At 49.2% G+C, this 15,252-nt stretch overlaps 2 protein-coding genes and 1 long non-coding RNA gene across 6 annotated transcripts; 1 reads left to right on the top strand and 2 right to left on the bottom strand.

Annotated features, from left to right (window-relative positions):
• Positions 1-229: 229 nt before the first annotated feature.
• LOC133171459 (carbohydrate sulfotransferase 15-like) lies at positions 230-10,568 on the bottom strand. Of its 3 annotated transcripts, XM_061304865.1 has the most exons (9): positions 6,823-7,029; positions 6,029-6,245; positions 4,166-4,688; positions 3,315-3,654; positions 2,896-3,039; positions 2,301-2,460; positions 2,058-2,214; positions 1,181-1,328; positions 230-1,026 (listed from the first exon to the last, which is right to left on the bottom strand). In XM_061304865.1, the coding sequence occupies exons 2-9, from the start codon at positions 6,073-6,075 to the stop codon at positions 833-835; spliced, it is 1,713 nt and encodes a 570-aa protein (XP_061160849.1). In that variant the 5' UTR covers positions 6,076-6,245; positions 6,823-7,029; the 3' UTR covers positions 230-832. The 3 variants fall into 3 exon arrangements, with proteins under 3 accessions (XP_061160849.1, XP_061160851.1, XP_061160850.1); XM_061304867.1 differs by lacking the exons at positions 6,029-6,245; positions 6,823-7,029 and adding an exon at positions 10,216-10,568; XM_061304866.1 differs by lacking the exon at positions 6,029-6,245 and having other exon boundaries at positions 6,823-7,027.
• On the top strand, positions 1,174-1,729 carry LOC133171460 (uncharacterized). The gene is made up of 3 exons (XR_009718792.1): positions 1,174-1,295; positions 1,493-1,577; positions 1,680-1,729. It is a non-coding gene; the product is annotated as an uncharacterized LOC133171460 (long non-coding RNA).
• Positions 10,569-11,913: 1,345 nt separating the features above from the next.
• Positions 11,914-15,209, bottom strand: oat (ornithine aminotransferase). Of its 2 annotated transcripts, XM_061264485.1 has the most exons (11): positions 15,048-15,189; positions 14,729-14,866; positions 14,309-14,511; positions 14,008-14,232; positions 13,849-13,944; positions 13,650-13,777; positions 13,349-13,471; positions 13,152-13,280; positions 12,971-13,084; positions 12,759-12,903; positions 11,914-12,688 (listed from the first exon to the last, which is right to left on the bottom strand). In XM_061264485.1, exons 3-11 carry the CDS (start codon positions 14,493-14,495, stop codon positions 12,528-12,530), a joined length of 1,308 nt encoding a protein of 435 aa, XP_061120469.1. In that variant the 5' UTR covers positions 14,496-14,511; positions 14,729-14,866; positions 15,048-15,189; the 3' UTR covers positions 11,914-12,527. The 2 variants fall into 2 exon arrangements, with proteins under 2 accessions (XP_061120469.1, XP_061120468.1); XM_061264484.1 differs by lacking the exon at positions 14,729-14,866 and having other exon boundaries at positions 15,048-15,209.
• Between the last annotated feature and the right edge of the window lie 43 nt (positions 15,210-15,252).

Below are 15,252 nucleotides of genomic sequence, written 5' to 3'. Positions count from 1 at the left end.
TACAAAGGTCCTTTTTTTAACATTTAGCGCCCTCCGGTGGACAAGCCGGTCCACTGCACCTACCATTCATTCGAATGGAGGGCACCAAACCATGGCTTGCCCCCCCCCTTGCCCTCTATTGTCTCTCTCTTTTTAAACATAAACTCAAAATTTAATTTATGTAAAGTTAGGGAGTGATTTTGTGCCCCAAATTGAACAAATGTGTAGAAAAAAAAGACTACAAATAAGGTTTTCATTTTTTTGAAAAAAGTCTTTATACTGTACATCTTCATATAATTTCTTCACTTCTTCACACACGCACACACACATGCACACTTGTGCTATTCACCATCTTTGATTAATTTCTGCAGCGTTCATAACTTAAAATAATTTAAATTGAAAAAATAAAATGGGCACTTGAAGAGGAGGAGGATGATGACGTGAATGTTTACTGAGCTCAAATGTGTGGTGTGTGCGTGACTGATTCTGATGTTTGATAGAATTAAAATTCTGATGATTGATTGATTGACCTGTTAAATTTAAACCATGCAATATAATAACTTATTTTTCTGTCCCTTAATGTTTACAGTGAACCCCCACATAGTTGTGGTTTGGGATTCACATTTTGCTGCTTTTGTGCCCAGGGTAAAGCTGTTCTCTAATATCAAAGTAGTGCTTTGGTGCCAAGCAACAATGTTGCGTGGGGGTAGGAGCATTTCATGTCGGCTGCGGCCTTGTCTGGTAGGAAAAAGTGCATTGCTGCCATCTTGTGGCATCATATAGAAACCTTTCGGGGCCGTCGTCAAATGTGGATTATCGCTATAGAGCGGCGGTCGGCCGTGTAGGTCAGGGGTCAGGGTTGGGAGTCCCAGACGAAGGCGTCGTCGTGCAAGACTTGCGCCAGCTTGCGGTTGAAGGGGGCGTAGAAGTGGCGAAGGACGTGTTGTGTAGCGGGCAGCATGGGGCCCAGGTTCTTGTCAGCCGGCCTCCTGCTGTTGGAGGCGGGGCTTCTGTTCAGCTCAGACTCCATTGACTGGCTCAGCGGCCCTGTTGAAGCAAAAATGCTTCATTGTTAACATGACTCTTTGTTTTCATAAAGTAATAGGCTGCTTTTGTGCATGTTTTAATGAAATGCCGTTACAACGTGTCGTGCAGCTTGAGCGGCTCATTAACATGCGCTTCATTGATCTTGCAGGCTCACCAAGCCCGAGGAAGCGGAAGACGGTGTGCATGGTGAACTTCCTGTTGGAGGCGTGGTCCTCCAACCTGAGCACCAAGATCTGCTCACGGCTGAAGACGCTCAGCCAGTCCAGCAGGTAGACCACGTAGAGGCCCACCTGTAATCGCACCTGCACACGGCAAACAAAAAAATGTGCAAAATCTGATTTTTGTTTTTTACAGATTTATTCAACCGTTTTTCATGAGTCATGACAACTATTTTAATTTTTTCCATTCATAGTTTTTGCTTTGTACGCTCCCTATTGGCCAGGTCTGACTACTGCACCCCTTGCAGGTGTCAAAGGTTAAAAGCAAGATGGCCGCCGCAAGTTGAGGTGCGCGGATTGAGTTAAGAAAATGGAAGCAGTCCTAACAACTCGGTAAGGTTTTTTAAAACATTGTTTGACATCCTCTCTTATCTTCAAGCTTGAAAGTAAAGATGAGAGAGAGTTGATGTATTTTCAATCGTTCCCCCCATCCAGCATCCATAAGCCCTTTGTAGACCTCCACGCCTGAACTAACCAACAAATGGTGAGTTCAATGCTTATCCATCTATCTGTTTGCAAGATAGATTAGAAATTGAGTAGGATGTCCTTTTTTTGAATAGTTGATTTTCCCATTGATATTGAGTCGCCCACTAGCTGACCAAGTGTCATCGTTTGGCCCGGGAACTTTTCTCGCTGTCTGTGAAGACAGCTGTAATGCATTGTCCGCGCTCCGGCGGGCGTGAGGCCATATTAGCGAATGCGCAATTAGGCCATTGGCGGAGCGTAGTGAGTCCGTAATAAGACAGGAGGCACTGGGACGGGGGGGGGGGGGTCTGAGTTGAGACTCTGGAATGTGGCTAGCGCAGCACTCACGGGCATGGCGTTGTTGACGCTAGTGTTGTAGACACAGGAGCGAAGCGTGTAGTCGGCCAGACAGCCGTCCAACAACTGCAGGGACTCGGACACCTTCTCGTGGAAGTCCTCCGCCGACTTGTTGGCGATGCCGAAGTACAAGTAGTCCGAGTAGAGCCTGAAGAGAAGACGACAAATACGTGAGGGCCGCAGCTAGATAATATCTTCAAAATGGATGATTTTATAAAAAGCTTGCCGGCGTACCTTTCCACCGGGTCCCTGAGCATGACGATGAAGCGGGCGTCGGGCTGCAGCGCGTGCACAAAGTCTTGGATGAGGAAGGGCGGCTCCCCCCCGGTGGTGGCGTTGTCGTAGAAGTACACCCAAGCGTTGTTGTCCCACATGGTGGACGCGCTGGCTTCGCCTGCCAAGCGCAATTTTGAAAACATATGTCCACATTTTCAAACATTTGTTGAGAATAACAAGGCAGATAAAGTTCTAGTATGCACATAAAGAATAGTACGAATAAAGTTCAGCCCTCCCAATAAATGATTTATCCCACCAGCATTGGGCGGGCGGGGTCCAATTATCCAAAGTCAGAGGCCGGCTCATGTGGTTGCACATGAAAGGTTGAAGGCGGCCATGCGGCAAAGTGGCTTTCCAGAAGGGCGTCACTCTGGCCCAAGACTCTCTCTCTGGCACGGTGTGTGAATACTGATCAGCAGATTTAGCGCCTTACCCGGGATTATTTATTTAAAGCGAGAAACAAAACAGACAAGCCAACTAAGCTGCGCTCAATAGTTGCGACGTGATCTTTTTGAGCTTGGATTAGACGGGACGGGCGAGTATTTGACCTTACCGATGATGACATTGGGCCGACTCGGCGTTTCGCTGTCGTTGGCCGCCGGGCTGCCTTGGATGAGGTGAGCGGCCTGGTCGAACAAGTCCAGGTAGTCCTCCACCGGGTAGCGGTCGTGGAAGCCCTCGCTCAGACGGATGATCCCTTCAGGGAGAAAAAAAAAAAAATGCACCCATGATATTTAATTGTAATAAAATTAGACCGGAGTCAAGTCATGTGATTTGAATCTCCCACTTCTGGGCCGAAAGCAGCCGGGAGCGTAGTTTGTAAGCGTATATTTATTCGCGTGGCATGCAAGGGAGTGATTGTCATAAAAAAACAAATCGTATCTTACACTACTAATTATCTCTGGTTTTAAATGCAGGCTTCTTTAACGAGTTCCTCACTAAAGCGGTGTTACAAGCATCTGGCGAACTCACCAAACCTCTTGCGGGTCCACCAGTGCGGCTCTTTGAAGGTGGAGAACTTGACGTCGGGGTGCAGCCGCAGGCGATCGTAAAGATCCGTGGTGCCGCACTTGGGCTGTCCGATGATGTAGAAATACGGTAGGCAGCGGATGCGATAAAGTTTCCCGTCGCGGCTCGACAAGTGTTTTTGGAAAGTGCTCCTCAAGCGCTGGAAGACGGTGCGGAAGCTGCGTGCGTAGCGCGCGTATAAGTTGGAGCGGTACGGGTCCGAGGTGACGTTGCCGGCGTACTCCTCGTACCAGCAAGGGTTGCGCAAACCTGGGAGGAATTGCCGGGGCATGACTGAAAACATCTGGAATGAAAAACAAAATAATTCAGCACAGCTTTAAAAAAAAAGTGCACTATCAGCACGAGTCAAACGGATCAAGCCAATCGCTATCCGTATAATCAATATTTAGATTGAGTATTTTCCAGATCCGAATGCAAAACGATCGCTGAGGCAACTCTCCTCATTTCAGATCGTCTCACCATCAGAAACCCGAGAAAGCTCCTTCAGACGCAATTAACAAGCAGACACGTCAGGCGCGGGATATCGATCGTCCCTCCCGTGTGGCGGCCGCGCTCCTTTTCATTAGCGCGTCGGACGAGAAATGAGTTATGTCGCAAACAGCCCGGGCTGAAGTCGTTAGCGTTCGAATTAACGGCCAATCTGAGACGCGGCCGAGGCGGGGCGCTGGCAGCCCCGACGGAAGACCTGGAATGACTTTAAGATTTTATTTCTCGACACTGTAGTCAGTCTCTGAATTGAATTGATCAGCATGACAAACAGCAACATTGCACTCTGGCCGTTGTTGCTCACGTACGTGTCGCTCACTGCGAAGCAGAGCCTCGAGCTCCGGCGGCCGTCTGCCAGCGTGGAACTCCACTTTGGACTCGATGGACTTGACCACCAGCTGAAGGTGCGCGTAGTCCTTGACCAAAGACAGGTTGAAAGCCGAGAAGGCTCCCGGGGGGTTGACCAAGTGGTGATAAGGCGACGGCGTGAGCAAAAGGTCCTTCCTGTCCCCCGTTAGGACGTACGAGGCCATGATGACGAAAGTGACGGCCACGCCGAGAAGCACTCCGCACAGGCGGACTTTGCGAAAGTAGCCGGGCGAGCCCCGCCTCCTCGGGAGCTCCGGCCTCACCTGCAGGACGGCGAACAGGTTCATGGGAGCCTGGTCCACCTGTAGGAGCAGCGGTCTCTTGCCGTAGTCGTCCCCCCCTGAGTCCAGCAGGGTGTACTTGTAGTCCATGTGGCTCATAGTCCGTGACTGCTGGAGTCCAGAGTTTGGAGGAGGTTGGGTAACTGTCCATGCAGAGGCCACCTCATCCGCTGACGCCGCCCTGAGCGGAAGAGATTGCAGCTTTGATTCATGTTTATCTGCAGTTCGCCTGAGTCAAAAACCGGGAAGTTGCAGCGTTTCTGCCGGTGTAGCAAATTTGACAGTCATGACTCACTCGCGTATGACACTTGTAAAACGTCACATGACGCTCGGCAACATCTGTAAGTTGCTTTCACTGACGTAAGCGTTTAAACATATTTGAAAAATTCTGCCACTTTGGTTCAGCGTTTGGCTCTTTTTGGACATTTCCAGCACAAAGTCACTATTGAAGTGTTTGAAGGGATTGCTTTTCACCCCCCCACCCCCCCCCCTCCCCCTCCGCTGCTGCATGGAATGGCAATATGGAAGCAGCGATAAGGACATACGGGGATGGACTCCAAGGGGCGGCGGGGCTTTGGTCCGACAACCAATCCAACAAAGCCAGTGTGGCTTGGCCGAGAGATGATTTCATCAGAAAATCATATTTCTCACGCGGATCAAGAGTCAGGATTTTATTTTTTTTTCCTAGATAATAGAGGTCAGCGAATGCAACACGGTTTTGAGTCACTTGTGCAGACGTGACGGTGTGAGGTTGTGCATCAGGCGATAAACAAGTGCTGTGGAGGTGACTCATCACCCCCCCCCTCCCTCCCGGCCACCCCCACAGACAGGTGCACCCCAATTCCCCTTATCTGTGGAGCCGATAAGAGGACGCCTCATCCTCGCTCAGGCGGTGTCATTTACCTCGCCATCTTGGCACATCAACACAGGCGGGGGAATAACGAGTAAGAACCCCCCCCACGAACCTTTTTATCGATGAAAAAAGCCGAGAACAGCTGTGACTAGTCAGATAGGAACTTGTTTTTCGTTTTGAAGACCAATCATTAAGAGACTGAAAATAGTCATAGAAAATGGAGGCCCACCTGGCACTCGAACGGTACCGCGCAATTGAAAAGGCCATCAAATTTGTGCAGCCGAGTTCTGGATCCGTTAACAACACTCAATTTGTGAGTGACGAGTGTAAACGGTGCGTCTTAAGTGCGTCAACAAAAGAAATCAATTTCCACTAAGGCGTTAAATGAAGTGAAAGCAAAGCCGACAGTCGAGCGTGAAATTAATCCGACGCTACGAGAGAAAAACAGTCGCTGCGTTTCCTCCTCAGCCCCGCCGACATCCGACAACGTGCACGAGATGCTACACGCTGTTATGTGCACGCTAACCGTGCATATGACGAGTTGTTTGATTGAAATATTAGAGTCTTAAAATTGGAAGCACACGACAAATAGTGGATGTCAAAAGTCTACACACCCCTTGTCCTAGTTTTGCAATTACAAAGAAAATCTGGAGATTGTTGACACATACGGTAATACTCGCCAGAAATTCCTGCGGCAATGTTGGCTTCTTGGCATTGAAACAGGGGTGTGTAGACTTTTTCTATCCACTGTTTGATGCGTGTGCTCAAGTGGCTTTTCCGTTCCGCATCAGGCTCCCACTTATCTTTTATTCATCCTTTCATCTCGCTCGAGGCCGACGCTAGAGGGCCAACGGGGATCTTTAGCAGCGTAAACAATCGCGGAAGCTAAAAGGGAAGAAAAATAAAATGTTTTTTTGTTTTTTTTTGCAATTTCCCCAGCTGCTCCGCTCCATGAAGAAATACAACAGACACGCACACACACTTTGTGTTTACAGCCTTGTCATAATTAGGAGTCTGCCGCTGCACAATTTCTTAAAGGGCAAGCGAACACGCTGATCACTTGCTGGAAAATCAAGAGTCAATTCATGAGGGTGAAAAAAAAAACATCTAAAAGAGGCACACAATGCATGCACGTGTGTGGGGGGGGTGCTCTCGGGAAATGCCCCCCCCCCTTTCCGAAACAGACGGCGACTTATCGCTCGACTTGTGAATGTATTATTTGACAGGGCTCCAGCTGCAGAGCGCGCACACGCACACACGTTAAAGTTTGGTGTGACGTGAGGCATTGATGGTGCGCGCTGAAAGGAGGTCGTTATGCGAGCGAGGCGCCCGCAAAAACTTTTCCACCCCGGCCCGGGTCCATGTCAGGCGTGCGAAAGGAACGGAAGCGGCTTCTCGCTGCAAAAAGCGCGCGACTCTCCCACGTGCGTGTGGAGATGACGCTCTCTGCATGAAAACGTACCATGTGTTGCCGGCAGCCGCTCACGCCGCCGCCGCCGGGATGCGGCAACTTGTCGCCTGGCCGCCGCTTTCCATTCCCACGTGGAATTTGCGATGAAATCCAATGCGACGGGATTGTGTGAAAACATACGACGAGCCCGAGCTGATCTGTCTTCTTGTCTTGCTTCCTTGCTGCCTGCTTGCGATGTGAACACTGACAAGCTTTGCTGTTTCTCCCTCTCTGCCTCCCCTCTGATGGGAGGGGGAGGGAGCGGGCGGGAGGTCTGGGGGCAAGCAGGGGCAACCCCCCCCCCCCCCCCCCCATCCATAGGCGAGCCATCCATCCCTTCCTCCCCACACTGCGCACACGTCATCCTATGACATACCTTTTCCATTATGCGCACACGCATTTTTCTGCGAAAAATTAGTCAATGAAAGGAAAACACTTTTACAAGTGACGGAAAAATGAGTCGGCCATATTAAGTGTTTCCACTCGCACACCTTACGGAAACACTTGCACTCTACTTAGACTATTGACGCACTCACACACGACTGAACCGTTCTTATTCCAACTATAACATTCATATCGACATCTACGTTCATCCCGTTATGTATGTGCACGTTATTACGTTTACAAAAAAACCCTCCAATTTCCTTTTTTTCCTCCCATCACGCTCGGATTGTTGTGATGTTGAGAATCGATGGGAGTGTGTGTGTGTGTGACAACCGGGGGGAGGAGTCGCCACTACCACCAGCTGCAGCCCAGTGGCTGCTTATTCACTCCCAGTCATGCAAACGCGCTTTTAGAGGCGACACGAGCAATGATATGATAGCCAGCGTGTCCGCAAAGATGTCGTGCGCAATATAAGCCAGCGTATCTGCATGCATCGCTCAGTGCACTCCATCGGGTGATTTATTCGAGGAGCGGGCCCGGCCGGGCGCGTGCGCGCGTGGGTGCCATTTGGACGACACATCCATCAATGCAAGCTCGTGCTCGCGGGAATTTTCCGGGATTTCATTAAAAAAAATGACTGCGTTTAGAGATGAAATGAGATTTAAAGATACGATGCAAATGCCCCCCCTCCCAAAAAACAGTATGGATAAAGAAATAAATACATTTAAATAGAGCATTTGAGAAAAAGCCAAATGGAATGAATGTTTTCGGCTCGGAGCGTGCGTTTGTGTTTTAATAAGGACTCGCTGCTGCACGCTTTTCAAATAAGCGTCAGCTTGTGTTGGTCTTCTTCATATGATTATTATTGCAGGCGCTTATTGCAAGAAGCGGGCGGACTCCTCAGGGGGTCTGGCTTCCTCACGCTCACTCACTGTATAGATTTTTTTTCCCACAATTTCATCATCGGGCCTCATGAATCCTTCTGTGGCTCCATGATGATTTTGTCAACTTTTATTAAACAGAAAAAAAAAAAGATGTGATGGTTTTTGAGGGAATTTCAACCTTGGAGTGATTCACCCTCAATCCTCTTTATTTTGTCCTCACTGTTTTGTTGCTATGTCTGGTTTTGGCACCCCGGGGGGTTTTGGCCGCCGGGGGGGGGTAGTCTGGTGCTTCGGCTCGCGCTTGACTCAGCGTATTTGCTTCCGAGGAGAGTGTGTGAAGGCCGTGCGTCTTGACCCTGATCCCAGGCGAACTCACAGTTGTTGGCTTCTATTAAAAGCGCGGCGAGTCGTTTCACACATCCCATCGCATTTAATGATAGCGGAAAATGCTATGGCTAGCTTTCATTTGCTATGCTCACGTATAGTGTAACTGGTCAAAGCTATGTTGTGTTAACATAGCGCTGTTTTGACAGCGTGACTGTACTAATGAAGGTCATGTTCCAGGGCCGTACAATAGAAGCAGTGTTTCAATCCTGACATGGGCGGGGGGGGGAGGGAGGAGCCCCCCGTCCCACAGCTCACTGGAAGGGGTCACCCGCCGAGCTATTTTAAGGCCCATCTATAAATATAGAAAACGTTTGTCGATGCGGGATGTAACACTCGACGATCTGTTATTCAGGAATTTGCGAAGATGAAAAAATAAATTTTGGGAGCTCGTCACCGAGGTGCCTGAGAGCCGAGTGGAAAAGCAAACGTCTCGGACGGAGGGGGAAAATGGAGGCGGGAGGGGCAGCCAATTCTGCTTGCTACGCTCTGTATAACATACTTGACATATTGTAACATTCTGCTGCTAAAATTCCACCCTTAAAACTCACCTGCGCTGTCGAAAGACGTAAATCGAACAGCTATTTTGCAACTCAATTTAGTCTTGCAGATTTGGAGCAATGGAGAGGCCACGTCGATATATATATATAAACGTCATGTTTTGTTTTGAGCGCTTCGGTATTCCGTTACGACTTGCGTCATTCAATCATTGGCAAACATTCCCTAAAATGGAATGTGAATAAAAAGAAAAACACCCATGGGATTATCCACAATTAGTAATGCATCCTCATGAATATTAATGAGCGTCTTTATCAGCCACGCTCAGATGACTACCTCGAGGCCTCCTTTATCGCCTCAAACTCACTATTTTCATCTCACGCAATCGTAAACAAGCGGAAGTGTAAAAAAAAAAAGCAGGTTGCGCAAGAACACTGTAAATGTGAAAACGGGGAGATCCTTGCTAGCTTTCATTCTAGGCCCCTCTTTTTATTGGAATATTATGATTTGTAGAATAAAATCCCATCCTTCTTTCTTCTACCACTCACATCCAAGTGCCGCTTTCCTTCCTGTCAGTTCATTAAAATAAGTGTACATCTCCTGGAGATGCATTTGGGACCTTGGCCCATTTCTTCCACGACTATCGACTGGCCTTTTCTCTCCTCGTGATCCCGTGAGACAAAGAAAAGTTTGTCGCTCGAGAAGTTTCCGGCGCTATCCGAATAACTGCGAGACGGCCATGTTGGCAATAACAAGTCACTTCATCCCCCCCCCACGCACAATTATTTTTTTTTCATCCCTTGTAAAGACGGCAAGAACCAAAAAGTGACGCTTGAGGCGACTAAAAAGCAGAGAACAGAGCGGACTTTCATTAAAAGGCGACTATTGAAGCTATAAATCTGCGGGGTTATGAAAATGCAAGCACGGAGTGTGCTGTCATTTCCACCAGAGGATTACAATTATTTTGCTTTTCTTTACTCTCAGTGCTCGACAAAAGCGCCCTCGCTACAAGTTGCCGCTTTACTGCCGTCGCAAATTTTCAATCAATATATTCAATCAAATTTGATCGATCTAAGAAAACAAACAACAAAAAAAAGGCAGGCCGGGTTTTGTGTTTGAACTCGGCCGTACGAGGGGCATACTAATCGCAAGCGGGTCCAGCTGCTCGCCACGCTCGGCCGAGTACGCTTGATTGTGAAACATCACACGGCGTCGCTCTCGCTCTGGCACGTAGAGGAGAAGCGAGGTGGCTCACCGCCGTGCCGTCGTCCTGCGGGCTCCCCTCCCGTCCCCTCTCGTAGCTGAGTGCTTGCTTATTACTCAAGCTGGCGGCGGCTTCGCCGGTGTCGCTGAACTCGCCGTGCAGCCGGAGCCGTTCCGTGCATACAGATGCGCCTCTCCACTTGTAGTACGAGTAATGGGCGCTATCTGTGCTCGAGACACTTCTGGCCTTCCGTCCGTCTGCGGCTTTCGGCTTCTCCGAATACTCCCAGGCGCATTTTACGGTGTACCCAATTTGGTCGTTCGGGCATTCACGTTCGCCACATGAGAGCCTCGAGAGTCGCTCGCTCGTAACCGACGGACTGGGAAGCCTGACTGGCGTTTCCAGGGCCAAAAAGTTATATTGGGAGGTGTGGCGCAGCAGCTGGAACGCTCGAGCGACAGGATTTGGTTTTATGGCTGCAGCTATGATTAAAGGGGAACAAGTCAAACATTTGCCTGACAATAATGTTGTCTGTGCGGCCCAGCTCGTCTTAACACGGCATTCGGATGAACGTGAATGAAGTGGAATAAGCCAGCCAGGACGAGAAGTTAGTCCACAATAAATGTAACATTACAGAGGGACGGATGGACTCAGGGGGGTAAAATTGCATCGACGCACCAAAGTGTCCTCGGTACTAAACCAGTGGACATAGTGCCAAAGGTGCTAATGGAAGGAAAAGCTCCCAGGAGGCAACGCGGGCTCCTAATGGCTGTGCACGCTCGGGCCTCATCCATACAGAGTGCAGCTATTCCCCACTGGCAACTCAGACGGGAAAAATGGCCCATGCGCAATTCTATTTCAAGATGACGTGTCATTTATCAGCGCACTCCCAAGTCGTAAACTTAATGCAGAAGCGAGCTACATTAATATCATTTATCAGTGGTAGAGGGAGAAAACCTATTACTCTTAATTCCCCCAAGTCGACGTTTCTTGGCTGTAGGGCTCCATGTTTTTATGAATTGAATTTAGAGCAACGGAACCATTTTGTAATATTTAGTACCAGAAGGAAGTTGTTAGCCATGAAAAAAATGTCTGCCAAGCCGAGGTCCGAGTCTATCAACGTTTCGCTCGTCAACGTCTGCCAACCTGTCACCGCCCTGGCAAAATCGAAGCTAGTTTACGAAAAGGGGTTCGGGCGGCGACGCATGGAGGGGCCTCGCTGGCGTTGTCACCTGGCGACAAAAGACCGCTCGCTGCTGCCAACCTGGAATTCCGCTCATATTTCACAAGCAAACTCGGAGGCCTCGCTCGGCTGGCTGCCGTACGGAATAATGAGCTGTCCCGTGAGAGCGCGAGCGGTGTGATTGAAGACACTGGCTGGGCGCCGTTGTCTTCTTCCGTAGGCCTCCCGTTCCAAAACGACAACTGCGGATCATCTTAGCATAATACAGTTATGAGACCAACTTTTGGATTTTACTCTTAAGAAGTTGCAATATAATTGCTGTAAGATTGACTCATGATTCAATTAGTCTTAACTGTGATAAAAATTTAAACTTACTTTTCACCAGTACAACAAATGAGCCCCACTATTCTAATGTACTCATGCACCTGTAATGTTTAGTTCCCACGTTGCCTTTTTTTTGTAATTGAGGTCACCACCCCACCTAGTGGCAGTCTTTGTCATTGCACAATTGCCAAACGTTCTATTGTCATTTCTGTTAGAGATGCTATAGAATTCACTTGACACCATTGTTGACTGCAATAATTTATTGGAATAAGTTCAAGATTTTTTTCCAGTCTTGGAAATGAAAATATGCTGGACCGTTGAGTGACAGACGGTAACCGTGGTTACGTGATGCTCTGCTATCGTAACAGTGCCCATCCACATGGATGCATTCACTATAAAAAACACCCAAAAACGTTCAAATCTGATCCTTGAAATCCTGTGTGCCCTTCTGATAAGTCACGTACAATGTAACTACACAAAATTCTAAAGTCAAACCTTCAAGTTTCTGTTCCGTTGCATCTTTGTAGGAGTTTTTCCATTTTTTTTGGAACCAGTAACACCGCAGGGTGACACAATATTTGCGCATAAACATTCCCGGTCCCTCTCTCGGCTATTGTCAAAAGGTTTTGTATGTTTTGATAAGCTCTCTAATTCATTCCTGCATAATTGCAGTTTAACATTCACAAACAAGTCATACTTGTTCATAGCTTGGGGCTTAAGTGCTTCTTTGTTTAGACAAAAAGGAGCCATTTCATCTGTAACACTCGTAACGGTTGTAACTAGTTCCTTGAAAATCAGCCCTAAACAGATATGCCGAGTCAAGTGAAGAGGAGCAAAAGCAGATGTGTAGTACTTTTTAGAGCGCGGCGACGGTTCTGTAGATGATGTCGATGCACTCTCTCAACTGGGGCTCGTTGATGGTGAGGGGCGGCGCCAGGCGGATGATGTCGCCGTGGGTGGGCTTGGCCAGCAGGCCGTTGTCACGGAGGCGCAGGCACAACTTCCACGCGTCGTAGTCTGAGGGGGGAACGACACGCGCTTTGTCAGCGCCCCCGTTGGGACAAACGCGGGCAAACGGCGCGGCTACCTTTGGTTTCTTTGATCACCACGGCGTTGAGCAGGCCCTTGCCTCGCACCGTGCTCACAATGTCGGACGGCAGCTTCCTCAGCTCCGAGCGCAGCAGCCGTCCCATCTGCTCTGCGTTCTCCGCTAGCTTCTCCTCCTCCATCACCTGCAAAAAAGTGTTAGTTGGGGGCGTCATTTTTTCTGTTTGATCAAATAAATGATGTAACTCTGACCTCAAGGGCAGCAATGGCAACCCGACATGCGATGGGGTTCCCTCCGTACGTGGAGCCGTGCTCCCCGGGCTTGATGGTCAGCATGACCTCGTCGTTGCACAGCACGGCCGACACCTGACGTGTACACAATTGTTAGGCCTTGCACAAAAGACAACATTTGTAAAAAAATAACAACACTTACTGGGTAAACCCCTCCCGAGAGCGCTTTCCCCAGGATGACAATATCTGGCCGCACTTGCTCGTGGTCAACGGCCAGACGCCGCCCGGTTCGCGCCAAACCCGTCTGCACCTCGTCAGCGATCCACAGAACCTGAAACACATTTTGCAATCAAGTTAGACTATCTTCGGGCTAGCACGAGGCTAAAATGGCGTCCTCACGTTGCGCTGCGTGCACAGCTCCCTGACTTTGGTCAAGTAGCCGTTGTCGGGCACCACCACGCCCGCCTCGCCCTGGATTGGCTCCACCATGAAGGCGGCGACGTGCGGGTCTTCGAGGGCTTTCTGCAACACACGTGCCAGACCAAAACATGCTCAAGCCTATTTTCGGTTTACACAGAGAAAATAAGCAGTTGCACTTCTGGTGCAAAAAAAAAAACAACAACAACATCTTCGGTACAAAACAATCCAGTTAAACTTTAGTTCACCCTCTTATTTTGATTGCTAGAATCCAAAACCAAACCTCAAGCGCGGGAATGTCGTTAAACGGCACAAGCTCAAATCCGGGCATGAAGGGGCCAAAGCCTTCGTAGCTGCTGGGGTCGGTGGAGCTGGAGATGGCTGCCAGCGTGCGGCCCCAGAAGTTGCCATCTGGTACACAAAGACTTTTTTTTTTTTTACTCCATGCATTGCAAATTGACTTTATTTGAAGTTTCACTGACCAGCAAAAACAATCTTGGCTTTGTTCTTGGGCACGCCCTTCACATTGTAGGCCCACTTACGAGCCAGCTTGCAGGCCGTCTCGCCGCCTTCCACACCTTTGACAAGATGGCCGTCAGCGTCTCACGTGCTCCCAAACGGACGCTCGCGCTTTTTCTTACCGGTGTTCATGGGCAAGACCTTGTCGTAGCCAAACATGGCGGTGACGTATTCCTCGTAGGTGCCCAGCACGTCGTTGTAGAAGGCTCGGGAGGTCAGCGTGAGCTTGGAGGCTTGGTCGGTGAGGGCGGCGATGATCTTGGGGTGGCAGTGGCCCTGATTGACGGCGCTGTAGGCGCTCAGGAAGTCAAAGTAGCGGCTGCCTTCAACATCCCACACGTAGATTCCTGGATCAGAAGATAAAACAGACTCAGTACTTAAGTTCAATTCCTTGAGTTTTCTTCATGCAGCGTGTTAGCTCACCCTCGCCCCTTTCCAGCGCCACAGGGAGGGGATGGTAGTTGTGCGCGCCGTACTTCTCCTCACGAGCGTAGATCTCCTCCGAGGTGAGCGGCTTGCGCGCAGAGGCGGGACGCGCCGCCGAGTGGACGCCACGGTGCGGCGCGGAGCTCCTCAGGCTGCGACTGATCTGGATAATCAATGACTTCATGCCGGTGTGCGTACGTCTAAGGCAAAAAGGTGGAAAACCAGTCAAGGGTAGCTGTGCAGTGATGACGTCCCAGCCGTTTTCCGTCTTTTTTTTTTCCAAAGTCTTTCAAGCACAGTAAACATTGTATGCTTTGTGATGCGTAGTTAGTTAAAAGGCCACCACTTAGCTCCCACTGAGGAAACAAAGACCCCCCCCCCTCCCTGCAAAGGACAAAATGCACCTAGGACACTCACGTTGTTAAACTTTAAACAGTACAGGAGATAAGTGTCCTAAATTTGGCAGTGCAGTTGAGTTTCACCTGCCCCTGAAAGATGATAGGCTTTGAGGACCAGCCTCCAAACACACCCCCATACAGACGTCAGAGCACAGAGCTAAAAAAAAAAAAAAAAAAAACTCTTTGGCTGATTTATGCAATGTAATGTCATTTATGATCAAAATCATCACAACCACGTTGGCTACCCATTCACGTGGTATTGCACCGTTTTAGCTAGGTAGCTAAGATAATCTTAGCTGTCAAATGCATAAAGCGGAGGAAGAGAACAAAGCCAGTACCAGAACGAGGTGGAATGTAATTCAGGAGCGTCGTGTGTCTGCTAGTCTGCTGGGTTTATCCTAATTCGATGTTGGTCGGTGCCGAGCCGGTCGGATCAGATTTCTGATCCAAATCGCCTGCCAGGCACGGAAATATACTAAGCGTGACGTCACAGGAAACGCCCCCATGTTGTAACATTTGCCTTGATTGCAAGATCAACAGTGC

Source organism: Syngnathus typhle, linkage group LG18, assembly GCF_033458585.1.
Source record: "Syngnathus typhle isolate RoL2023-S1 ecotype Sweden linkage group LG18, RoL_Styp_1.0, whole genome shotgun sequence".
Classification (NCBI taxonomy): Eukaryota; Metazoa; Chordata; class Actinopteri; order Syngnathiformes; family Syngnathidae; genus Syngnathus; species Syngnathus typhle.
The sequence above is the reverse complement of the archived record's forward strand: the minus strand, read 5'-3'. Positions and strand labels throughout refer to the sequence as shown.

Bases quoted from the DNA above. Each gene is read 5' to 3' on its own strand.
- LOC133171459 (XM_061304865.1), bottom strand. From the start codon at position 6,075: ATGCCAAGAAGCCAACATTGCCGCAGGAATTTCTGGCGAGTATTACC. The intron at 3,655-4,165 runs GTACGTGAGCAA...TTTTCATTCCAG, and splicing joins TGCTTCGCAGTGAGCGACAC to ATGTTTTCAGTCATGCCCCG. The intron at 2,215-2,300 runs GTACGCCGGCAA...TCTTCTCTTCAG, and splicing joins CTCAGGGACCCGGTGGAAAG to GCTCTACTCGGACTACTTGT.
- oat (XM_061264484.1), bottom strand. From the start codon at position 14,495: ATGAAGTCATTGATTATCCAGATCAGTCGCAGCCTGAGGAGCTCCGCG. The intron at 14,233-14,308 runs GTGAGCTAACAC...CTTCTGATCCAG, and splicing joins GGCGCTGGAAAGGGGCGAGG to GAATCTACGTGTGGGATGTT. The intron at 12,689-12,758 runs GTAGCCGCGCCG...TTCCCCCCTCAG, and splicing joins GGTGATCAAAGAAACCAAAG to ACTACGACGCGTGGAAGTTG.